Source organism: Festucalex cinctus, chromosome 15 (genome assembly GCF_051991245.1).
Source record: "Festucalex cinctus isolate MCC-2025b chromosome 15, RoL_Fcin_1.0, whole genome shotgun sequence".
Classification (NCBI taxonomy): Eukaryota; Metazoa; Chordata; class Actinopteri; order Syngnathiformes; family Syngnathidae; genus Festucalex; species Festucalex cinctus.
Genome location: NC_135425.1, coordinates 5,046,371 through 5,058,806, shown reverse-complemented (window position 1 = coordinate 5,058,806; position 12,436 = coordinate 5,046,371). Strand labels below are relative to the sequence as shown.

The window sequence follows — 12,436 nt, the reverse complement described above, 5'->3', positions numbered from 1 at the left end:
AAACGCACGCACGCACGCACGCAAACGCACGCACGCAAACGCACGCACACATACACACACACACAAAAAAAAAGAAAAAAAAAAAAAAAAAAAAAAAAAAAAAAAAAAAAGAAAAGAGCAATGATGACAAGACGTTGAATCGGTAAGACGACCGAATGAACAATTCTGAGCTCTTCAAAAAAAAAAAAAAAAAAAAAAAAGACTTCACCTGGACCATGTCAAGACCTGAGCCAACAACAGGGGGAAAAATCTTGACTTTTCGAAATACTGTATGATGAGGGCGGGGCATCAAAATTTGTGTTTCGCACTGAAAAATGATACGCTTAATAACTCCCCGGTACATGCTCCAAGGAATCCCAAACTTGACATGTATGTTTAGAGTCAAGGCCTGAAGGTATCTCTATGACAATATTCAGTTATATATGCAGCGCCACCTAGCCCTTGAGGCGTGAAAAAAAATTACCCCACTTACGGTATTTTTACAAAAATTGTAAACTCATTCTCAGTGTGATAACTAAGTCATTTATGAATATTCTTTTACTTTCCACCACTCAAAATGTTCACTGGCATCAGACCTATCCAAACATATTTATTTTTTATTTAGTTTTATTTATTTTTGATAGCCTCTATGGACGTTAAAAGCAGTATCGTGAATGAAGGATATGCTTAATAACTCCCCGGTACATGCTTCAAAATAATCCCAAACTTGGCATGTATATTTATAATCAAGGCCTGAAGGTATCTCTATGACAAAATTCAGTTATAAATACAGCGCCACCTAGTCCTTGAGGCATAAAAAAAAAAAAACACACTTAGGGTATTTTTACAAAAAAATGTACACTGAGTGTAAGTGTGATAATTAAGTCATTTATGAATATTCTTTTACTTTCCACTACTCAAGATGTTCACTGGTATCAGACCGATCCAAACATATCTACTTTTTTATTTTGTTTTATTTATTTTTGATAGCCTCTATGGACAATAAAAAAAAAAAAAAAAAATCATCGTGCAATGAGTACGAGCGATGATGGGTATATATACTTTTGCAAAAAATACCAATCAGGTCAACTCATTCCCAAAAAATAAAAAAGGACGCTGATTTTTGCAGATCTTAACAATCACCAAAACCCATTGAGCTTGACACACACATCACACCTGGCAAAAAAAATCCACATGTAAAGGTTTTATCATGCCATGTTTAAAGAAATTTTGCTCCTAATGTGCCAGTACCCCAATGTGCGAGTACCCCAACGTGCAAGTACCCCAACGTGGCCCGGGCTGCGAGGGCCATTTATAGCTGCTCGCAGCTCTAGTTATTATTATTAGGGCCCGAGCAGCTGCCGCTGCGAGGTCCCTCTTTTTTTGTAAGAATTCTTCTTCTTCTTCTTCTTCTTCTTCTTCTTCTTCTTTCTTCTTTCTTCTTTCTTCTTTCTTTCTTCTTCTTTCTTCTTCTTTCTTCTTCTTCTTTCTTTCTTCTTCTTTCTTCTTCTTTCTTCTTCTTTCTTCTTTCTTCTTTCTTCTTTCTTCTTTCTTTCTTCTTCTTTCTTCTTCTTTCTTCTTCTTCTTTCTTCTTTCTTTCTTCTTCTTTCTTCTTCTTCTTTCTTCTTCTTCTTTCTTCTTCTTCTTTCTTCTTCTTCTTTCTTCTTCTTTCTTCTTTCTTCTTTCTTCTTCTTCTTCTTCTTTCTTCTTCTTTCTTCTTCTTCTTCTTCTTTCTTCTTCTTCTTCTTCTTTCTTCTTCTTCTTCTTCTTTCTTCTTCTTCTTCTTTCTTCTTCTTCTTCTTTCTTCTTCTTCTTCTTTCTTCTTCTTCTTCTTTCTTCTTCTTCTTCTTCTTTCTTCTTCTTCTTCTTCTTTCTTCTTCTTCTTCTTCTTTCTTCTTCTTTCTTCTTCTTCTTCTTTCTTCTTCTTCTTCTTTCTTCTTCTTCTTCTTTCTTCTTCTTCTTCTTTCTTCTTCTTCTTCTTTCTTCTTCTTTCTTCTTCTTTCTTCTTCTTCTTCTTCTTTCTTCTTCTTCTTCTTCTTTCTTCTTCTTCTTCTTTCTTCTTCTTCTTCTTTCTTCTTCTTCTTTTCTTCTTCTTCTTCTTCTTCTTTCTTCTTCTTCTTTCTTCTTCTTCTTTCTTCTTCTTCTTTCTTCTTTCTTCTTCTTCTTTCTTCTTCTTCTTTCTTCTTTCTTCTTCTTCTTTCTTCTTTCTTCTTTCTTCTTTCTTCTTCTTTCTTCTTCTTTCTTCTTCTTCTTCTTTCTTCTTCTTCTTCTTCTTCTTTCTTCTTCTTCTTTCTTCTTCTTCTTCTTCTTTCTTCTTCTTCTTCTTTCTTCTTCTTCTTTCTTCTTCTTCTTCTTCTTTCTTCTTCTTCTTTCTTCTTTCTTCTTCTTCTTCTTTCTTCTTCTTCTTCTTTCTTCTTCTTCTTCTTCTTTCTTCTTTCTTCTTCTTTCTTCTTTCTTCTTCTTCTTTCTTCTTTCTTCTTCTTCTTTCTTCTTCTTCTTTCTTCTTCTTCTTCTTCTTCTTCTTCTTCTTCATTCTCCGCAAACGATGGCATTTTTGAGGGCCTAAACATTTACGAAAACTCACCAAACTTTGCAATCTCTTCGGGTCCGGCGAAAAATTTGATATTATGAAGTTGTCATAACAACACGACTCTATAGCGCCACCTAGCGTAGAAAAATAAAAACCAATCCCGGCCCGTTTGACCTAGAGCTAGGAAAATTGGCAGGCACGTGTAGCACCCCGAGACGCACAAAAACGTCAGTGGAAGCCATTTCCTCAAATGTACAGGAAGTGAGCTATGAATTTTTGAATGTCCAATTTTGGCCCATTTTGGCAGATTCACGGTGGTCATGCTTTTTCCCCCTTTGCAAACATTTTTCATACAATTGACTTCAAACTTGGCATGTATCATCTCAAGACCTGAGACAACAACTGGGCAAAATATCTTGACTATTCGAAATACTATATGACGGGGGCGGGGCATCAAAAATTGCCTTTCAAATTTCATTTGTCCAGAAAAACAAAATGCTTAATAACTCCCATGTACAAGCTCCAAAAAATCTCAAACTTCTCATGCAACTTAATAGTCACGGCCTGAAAACATCTATATAATAAAATTCAGTTATACATTTAGAGCCACCTAGTGGTGACAATAAATGTCATACTTTCCGTTTTTAGCTACTGTGCCGAGCTCGTTGAAGGGATCCAGTTGAAAATTGGTCAGAAAAGCCTTAAGATGTTGATCATGCCCCACACCGAATACTGTAACTTTTCACCAAAGGGCGTGGCCGTGACGGTGCCACAAAATCTGAAGATTTTTCGTGACAATAAAAGTTGCTTTAACTTGACCCAGATGATCCTATCTTCTCAAAATTTGATGAGAGTCCAGCCCTTAAGACATCTATGAACTTATATTTCATCTTACTTATAGCGCCACCTAGTGGCAATTTTTTTTCTTACCAATTTTCTTCAATGTTTTTCTTCAAACACGTGAACTGGACCTATCTCATATTTGCTCAGAAGAGGGTTTCGGCCTTCATGATGTCACAACACGAAGTTTGTGAGTTTTCGCGAAACGCTGTGGGCGTGGCTAAGCACTGTTCGCCAAGAAAACAACGCCAGTTTTGAGGGTCTAAACATGCACAGAAACTCATGAAACTTGGCACACACATCTGGCCTGGTAAAATGAGTAATATATTATCATGTATAGTGCTATTTTTACAAAAAAGACTCGATAGCGCCCCCTAGAAATCTTTATCTAAGCAGCCCCGCTTGTACGTTTAAGCAAGATCTTTAGAAATTTTTAGGTGTATGAGGGAGCCCAAGACCTACGAAAAAAGTCTCTTGGACCCATGTGCCAAAATGAACAGGAAGCGAGCTACGAATTTTTTAATGTCCCATTTTTTACGATTTTAGCACATTTACAGGGGGCATACTTTTGCCCACTTCTCCTACACGTTTCATCCGACTGACTTCAGACTTGACCTGGACCATGTCAAGACCTGAGCCAACGACAGTGGGAAAAATCTTGACTTTTCGAAATACTATATGATGAGGGCGAGGCATCAAAATTTGTATTTTGCAATGAAAAAGGATATGCTTAATAACTCCCCGGTACATGCTCCAAAAAATCCCAAACTTGACATGTCTGTTTATAGGCAAGGCCTGAAGGTATCTCTCTGACAACATTCAGTTAGATATGCAGCGCCACCTAGCCCTAGAGGCATAAAAAAAATAATAATACCCCACTTACGGTATTTTTACAAAAAATGTAATCTCAATCTAAGTGTTATAACTAAGTCATTTATGAATATTCTTTTACTTTCCACCACTCAAAATGTTCACTGGCATCAGACCTAACCAAACATACGTATTTTTGTTATTTAGTTTTATTGATTATTGATAGCCTCTATGGACATTAAAAGCAATATCGTGAATGAAGGATATGCTTTAATAACTCCCAAGTACATGCTCCAAAAAATCCCATACTTGAAATGTATATTTATCATCAAGGCTTGAAGGTATCTCTGACAAAATTCAGTTATGAATACAGCGCCACCTAGTCCTTGAGCATAAAAAAAATAAATAAATGCCTCACTTACGGTATTTCTACAAAAATTGTAAACTCATTGTGTGATAACTAAGTCATTTATGAATATTCTTTTACTTTCCACCACTCAAAATGTTCACTGGTATCAGACCCATCCAAACATATGTACTATTTTATTTTGTTTCATTTTTTTTTTATCGCCTCTATGGACAATAAAAGCAACAAATGTGCAATGAGTACGAGCGATGTTTATATATACATTTACACAAAATACCAATAAGGGCAACTCATTGCCTAAAAATAAAAAAGGACGTTGATTTTTGCAGATCTTAACAATCACCAAAACCCATTGAGCTTGACACATTCATCACACCTGGCAAAAACAAAATCCACATGTAAATGTTTATCATGGCATTTTCAAAGAAATTCTGCTTCCAATGTGCCAGTACCCCAACGTGCAAGTACCCCAACGTGGCCCGGGCTGCGAGGGCCCTTTATAGCTGCTCACAGCTCTAGTTAAATTTTGTTTTATATTATCCGTTCTATATTCAAGGCAAGGCAAGTTTATTTGTGTAGCACATTTCATACACAAGGCAACTCAAGGTGCTTTACACAAGGAAAGACCACACAGCATCAGCAAACACAGGCGTTAACAGTCAGAGTAAAGAAAAGAAAAGAAAACAAAGGTAGGTTACAAAATTTACTAAAGGAACATACATTGAAAATGTTAAAACACAAACAGCAAACTTAAAAAAAAAATAAAAAATAGCATGAGGAAGTTTAAAATAATAAAAATAATGTCACAGCTTTTACTGGATCTGTGGTGGTCGAGTGGTTACGTTTTTTGTCCAGTAACCAGGAGGTAGTGGGTTCAAATCCCACCTCTGACTGTACATGCTTCTTCTTTTTTTTTCTTTTTTCTTTTCTTTTTTTTTAGTTAAAACTAAAATCTCTTGACAACAGCCATTTGCTCTTGTCATAATTTCATGTTTAGGTTTTGAAAACGGCCAGCAGGTGGCAGCAGAGTATGAGCAATCAGCCAAGGCCATGTTGAAAACAAGCTCTTTTTTTTGCCCGTTTCAACCGAGAATGTTAGTAATGATAACATTTAGCTATATTCTAATTAAATTATTTTTTTTCCCCAACTCTAATTTCAGAAATGGTCATTGTTCAATTGTTTCACCTCCATTCGATTAAATGTTATTTGAATGACTATAATTTTGTTTCGCCAGTAGGAGGAGCTGTTGTTTCACTAATTGTAACTGAATGTTTAGTATGGTGCATTGTTTATGCGCATTGTTTTTATTTTCCTATTATCTTTGTGTAATTTGTCGGACTATATTGTTTATAATAATTAGTTGCAAGTAAAATTAAAAGGGTAAAATTTACATGTTTAATTTCTAGAGCTCAATTAGGTCACTTCCTGTTTCCTGCTAGCATAGCAACGCAGCAGCCTGATGCAGCTCGACTTCACGCAAGTTGCAGGTACTAAAGTGAGCAAATTAAGTGAAATGGGTTTGCATTTATTTAACTACAAGTTACTAAATAATTACTAGTAATACTACTACTAGTAATACTGTTTCTTCTTCTACTACTACTAGTAATTAATAGTTAATTACTTTGTAATTTTCATATAATTTTTTTTCCTTCTTTAGCATTCTGCTATTAGCATTCAGCTTAGCATTCAGCTATTAGCATTCAACTTTCAGCATTCCCACGCAATTTCTTCAGAAATTGCACTTAGTCTAGTTATTATTAGCTCTTTGACAGCCAAAAACGTTTAACGATTAGTAAAATCACAATGTATGCCGCCATAAACGTTTTTTTTTTGTTTGTTTGTTTTTATCAATGGGCAGTTCAACATGTAAGTGCAGCACGCGCTGCCTGGTCAATGATTTGTGGAATCCAAAAACTCACTATGGCCAGCAGTTGGCAGCATTGTCTCTCTTTTAAATGGGCTCATTGCGCATGAAATTACAATGAAACATAATGAAATCTGATGAAATTGAACGTTTTCATCATTTTATTTAGAACGCAATGCACTGCATTGTATGTTGACTGGAAGTGGCCGCTTAAGGCGCCGCTCGGCTAGACGACTACGAGTAGCAATGCATGCATTGCTAAGCTAACTGTCTAACTCCACTGGTCATTCTCAATGGATATGCAGGCAGTCTGGCACACAATACGCACATTCGCTATGAGCCGCTACGGGTAACGGCCGGGAGAGTAACAAAAGGTACACGTTGAAGGGAAGATGACGAACACCGTGTGTGTCTGTGTGTGTGTTTGTGTAGCGAAAACACCAGGAGATCCGAGCCATGCGCAGCCAGCTGAAGAAGATTGAAGACTTGGGTGCCGCCATGGAGGAAGCACTGATCTTGGACAACAAATACACAGAGCACAGCACAGTGGGTCTGGCTCAGCAATGGGATCAACTGGACCAGCTGGGAATGAGGATGCAGCATAACCTGGAGCAACAGATACAAGCAAGGTAAACCAGACCCGGCTGCAGAAAGAATTTTTTTTTTTGTGGGGGCACACTCCTTTAACCTAAATCTAATGTTCTTCAGGCTGTACCGTGACATTGTGAAGCCAAAAGTGCTCAGAAATATATTTTGTCACTTAAAAGCGGCAGTTCATCATGAAATCTAAAAGACAAACTAAAACAATGGTGTTAGCATTAGCATTAGCAACAAAGCCAAACGCCATTTCTGCAGGTAATTATATGTCCGAAGGAATGACTCTGTGACCCAGCCCCCTTTTATCTTCGAGCGGCGAGCAGTTGCCTTCCTTCGCTGGTTGGATTTAAGGCCGTACAGTTCGGACAAAATTTCATATCTCATGGTTTTTGTCAGACATCTCTATTCTTTTGGTCTTTGACTCAGCATGAGACTTTGCATCGTTATCGTTATCATGTTTTATAGCATCTTCATAATGCAATTTATTTTATTGATCCTAATTTACTTCCAAGTATTCACTTCCCTATTTCTTATTAATCAATTATTACTTTTATTTACTTGTATACTACCTACTTATGATGTAATTTTGTGTTATTCTACTGCAAGCCTGATAATGATATAAGAGCAATATTGTACGGGTTCAGTGAAAACTAAGCAAAATATCTCTCAAAATATCTATCAATAGAAGAATCTATCAATCTAAAAGGATCATGTGTAAAGTGCATTGTTTATTTAAACTTGGTGACAGTCAACATTACCAAGCTTGGCAATAAAAAAAAAACTGAATTCAACTCAGCCTTATGCTGCATTCGAGGATGGTCGGTTTGCTTGGTTTGAAAACAACACTTCACTGTTGTGAGTTATGACTTTGCGGCTGCCGTACTGTCGCGCGTTTTGTAAACTGAGTGTAATGTTCACGCAAGAGTGCGGCAGCGGCTCATAAATGTCAGTTGTCCTATATTTTGAGGCAAAATTGGTGTGTAAGTGGCCATAAGTTGTGTCGTTCCATTTCATTAATGAAGATTAAGACAAACGAAATGATTATTGCTCGTTATTACTTATCGTCATATAGATGCCGCCGCCGTCGTAGCCTCTAAAACTAATCCACCCTTCCACGAATTGGGACACAGCCGGCGGGGTTTCCACGGTTTGTGCGTCCAGCCAAAGTCCTGCACGCGAGCGGCTGGGTTTTCGCCTCTGCGGTGAAGTCCACTGTTGGACAATCCCGGTCTCAGGGGTGGCGAGACACATTTTTGAAGGAGTTAGCAGCTCAGCCGAGGGCTCGGGCGGGGGAGTTGACATGAAGTCTTGTGCGTGATCCATGCTGGCTGGGTGTGGGAGATGGACGGCTGGCGCGCAAGTGATGTTCCACTTTGCCGTGGAAGTTATGAGGCTGGTTGCTTGGCTGAAGCCGCGTAGCTGCGAATTCCAGTGGAACACAGAAAGAAAGAAAGAAAAAGGTTGCAAAGCAGAGTCTGAAACTGTGGCTGCAAGAGAAGAAAAAGCTACGCGGTCGAAAAACCACCAAGGAGTCAGGAATGAAATGCTTAAAAAAAAAAAAAAAAAAAAAAGGGACGAGTCCTTTTCGCGCCAGCCTTTTAAACAGGGGCCGAAGGAACATGGCGGAACTCAAATGTAGCCACACGTCATCAGACTCCAACTCTCTCGTGAGAAAGAACCAAGTTCTGCCTTCGAGGTCAGAAAGGCAATTTTGAAGTACAAATAACTTAATATTTGAGCAAGATTTGCGAAAGTCCTTCTTCCATAAGCACATATTAATTTTGGTAAGTTTCACACAGCTAGTAACATCATCATATAATCATTTGGTTAAAACTAGGATTTCTCTACTCAGCTGAACTAAATGGTTTTGGAGTTATATTCATCTTTTTTTTTTTTTTAAACTAAGCACATAAAGTTCACATCTGCAACACAAAGAAACATAACATGGGTCATTTGATGTCATTCTGACCGCATAGCGTCTCTGTGTGTGTACTTGTGTAGAATTAACGTCAATATAAGAGTGTGTGAAACGCAATAGGGGAAGGGAGTATAATTAGGGCCCGAGCAGCGACCGCTGCGAGGTCCCTATTGTTCCTGAAGGAATTCTTATTATTAGGGCCCGAGCAGCGACCGCTGCGAGGTCCCTATTGTTCCTGAAGGAATTCTTATTATTCTTCTTCTTCTTTTTATTAGGGCCCGAGCAGCGACCGCTGCGAGGTCCCTATTGTTCCTGAAGGAATTCTTCTTATTCTTCTTCTTTTTATTAGGGCCCGAGCAGCGACCGCTGCGAGGTCCCTATTGTTTTTGTAAAAATTATTATTATTATTATTATTATTATTATTATTATTATTATTATTATTATTAGGGCCCGAGCAGCGACCGCTGCGAGGTCCCTATTGTTTTTGTAAAAATTATTATTAGGGCCCGAGCAGCGACCGCTGCGAGGTCCCTATTGTTTTTGTAAAAATTATTATTAGGGCCCGAGCAGCGACCGCTGCGAGGTCCCTATTGTTTTTGTAAAAATTCTTCTTCTTCTTCTTCTTCTTCTTCTTCTTCTTCTTCTTCTTCTTTATTCTCAGCAAACGATCGTGATTTTGGGTACCTAAACATTCACGAAAACTCACCAAACTTTGCACACTCCTCAGGCCCGGCGAAAAATTTGATATTATGAAGTCGTCATAACAACGCGACTCTATAGCGCCCCCTAGCGTAGAAAAATAAAAACCAAGCCTGGCACGTTTGAGCTAGAGCAACGAAAATTGGCAGGCACGTGTAGCACCTCGAGACGCACAAAAAAGTCTATTGGGACCATGTAGCTAAAATGTACAGGAAATGAGCTATGAATTTTTTTATGTCCAATTTTGGCCTATTTTGGCACATTCACTGTGGTCATGCTTTTTCCCCCTCTGCAAACATTTTTCATCCAATTGACTTCAAACTTGGCATTTATCATCTCAAGACCTGAGAGAACAACTGGGCAAAAAGTCTTGCCTTTTCGAAATACTATATGATGGGGGCGGGGCATCAAATATTGTCTTTAAAATTTCATTTGTCCAGAAAGAGCAAATGCTTAATAACTCCCATGTTCAAGCTCCAAAAAATCTCAAACTTCTCAGGCAACGTAATAGTCACGGCCTGAAAACATCTATATGATAAAATTCAGTTATACATATAGCGCCACCTAGTGGTGACAATAAATGTCATACTTTACGTTTTTAGCTACTGCGCTGAGCTCGTTGAAGGGATCCAGTTGAAAGTTGGTCAGAAAAGCCTTAAGATGTTGATCATGCCCAACACCGAATATTGTAACTTTTCGCCAAAGGGCGTGGCCGCTACGGTGCCGCAAAGTCTGAAGATTTTTCGTGACAATAAAAGCTGCATGAACTTGACCGAGATGATCCTATCTTCTCAAAATTTCACACATTTGATGAGAGTCCAGCCCTAAAGACATCTACTGACTTATATTTCACCTAACTGATAGCGCCACCTAGTGGCAATTTTTTTTCTTACGAATTTTCTTGTACATTTTTTCTCCAAACACGTTAACTGGACCAACCTCATATTTGCTCAGATGAGGGTTTCGGCCTTCATGATGTCACAACACGAAGTTTGTGAGTTTTCGCGTATTGCTGTGGGTGTGGCTAAGCGCTGTTCGCCAAGAAAACAACGCCAGTTTTGAGGGTCTAAACATGCACAGAAACTCATGAAACTTGGCACACACATCTGGCCTGGTAAAATGAGCAATATTTTATTGTTGATTGTGCTATTTTTACAAAAATGACTCAATAGCGCCCCCTATAAGTTTTTAACGAAGCAGCCCCGGTTGTACGTTTACGCAAGAACGACGAATATTTTTAGGTGTATGAGGGAGCCCAAGACCTACATAAAAGTCTCTTGGACCCATATGCTAAAATGAACAGGAAGTGAGCTACGAATTTTTGAATGTCCCATTTTTGATGATTTTTGCACATTTACAGGGGGCATACTTTTGCCCACTTCTTCTCCACGTTTCATCCGACTGAGTTAAGACTTGACCTGGACCATGTCAAGATCTGAGCCAACGACAGGGGGAAAAATTTTGACTTTTCGAAATTCTATATGATGAGGGCGGGGCATCCAAATTTGTGTTTCGCAATGAAAAAGGATATGCTTGATAACTCCCCGGTACATGCTCCAAAAAATCCCAAACTTGACATGTATGTTTATCGTCAAGGCCTGAAGTTATCTCTATGACAACATTCAGTTATATATGCAGCGCCACCTAGCCCTTGAGGCATAAAAAAAAATACCCCACATACGGTATTTTGTACAAAAAATGTAAACTCATTCTAAGTGTGATAACTAAGTCATTTATGAATATTCTTTTAGTTTCCACCACTCAAATTGTTCACTGGCTTCACACCGATCCAAACGTATGTACGTTTCCATTTTGTTTTATTCATTTTTGATTGCCCCTTTGGACAATAAAAGTAACATTGTGCAATGAGTACAACAAGCGATGATGTTTATATACACTTTTACAAAAAATACCAATCAGGGTAACTCATTGCCTAAAAATTAAAAAGGACGCTGATTTTTGCAGGTCTTAACAATCACCAAAACCTGTTGAGCTTTACACACTGGCAAAAAAATGTTCTACATGTAATCGTTTATTATGCCATTTTCAAAGACATTTTGCTTCCAATATGCCAGTACCCCAACGTGCAAGGACCCCAACGTGGCCCGGGCTGCGAGGGCCCTTTATAGCTGCTCGCAGCTCTAGTTATTAGGGCCCGAGCAGCGACCGCTGCGAGGTCCCTATTGTTTTTCGTTCGAATTATTATTATTATTATTATTATTATTAGGGCCCGAGCAGCGACCGCTGCGAGGTCCCTATTGTTTTTGTAAAAATTATTATTATTATTATTATTATTATTAGGGCCCGAGCAGCGACCGCTGCGAGGTCCCTATTGTTTTTGTAAAAATTATTATTATTATTATTATTATTATTATTATTATTCTTCTTCTTCTTCTTCTTCTTCTTCTTCTTCTTCTTCTTCTTCTTCTTCTTCTTCTTCTTCTTCTTCTTCTTCTTCTTCTTCTTCTTCTTCTTCTTCTTCTTCTTCTTCTTCTTCTTCTTCTTCTTCTTCTTCTTCTTCTTCTTCTTCTTCTTCTTCTTCTTCTTCTTCTTCTTCTTCTTCTTCTTCTTTATTCTCCGCAAACGATCGCGATTTTGGGTACCTAAACATTCACGAAAACTCACCAAACTTTGCACACTCCTCAGGCCCGGCGAAAAATTTGATATTATTAAGTCGTCATAACAATGCGACTCGATAGCGCCCCCTAGTGTAGAAAAATAAAAACCAAGCCCGGCACGTTTGAGCTAGAGCAACAAAAATTGGCAGGCACGTGTAGCACCCCGAGACGCACAAAAAAGTCTATTTGGACCATGTAGCTAAAATGTACAGG

General features: G+C 38.3%; 1 protein-coding gene across 7 annotated transcripts in view; it reads left to right on the top strand.

Moving 5' to 3' along the window:
- The window catches only part of sptan1 (spectrin alpha, non-erythrocytic 1), a 307,457-nt gene that overhangs the window by 249,707 nt on the left and 45,314 nt on the right, over positions 1–12,436 (top strand). For all 7 annotated transcript variants that reach the window (XM_077498154.1, XM_077498152.1, XM_077498151.1 and 4 more), the window contains one exon: positions 6,824–7,020. In XM_077498154.1, the coding sequence (XP_077354280.1) occupies positions 6,824–7,020 (197 nt within the window). The remainder of the gene's footprint in view (positions 1–6,823; positions 7,021–12,436) is intronic.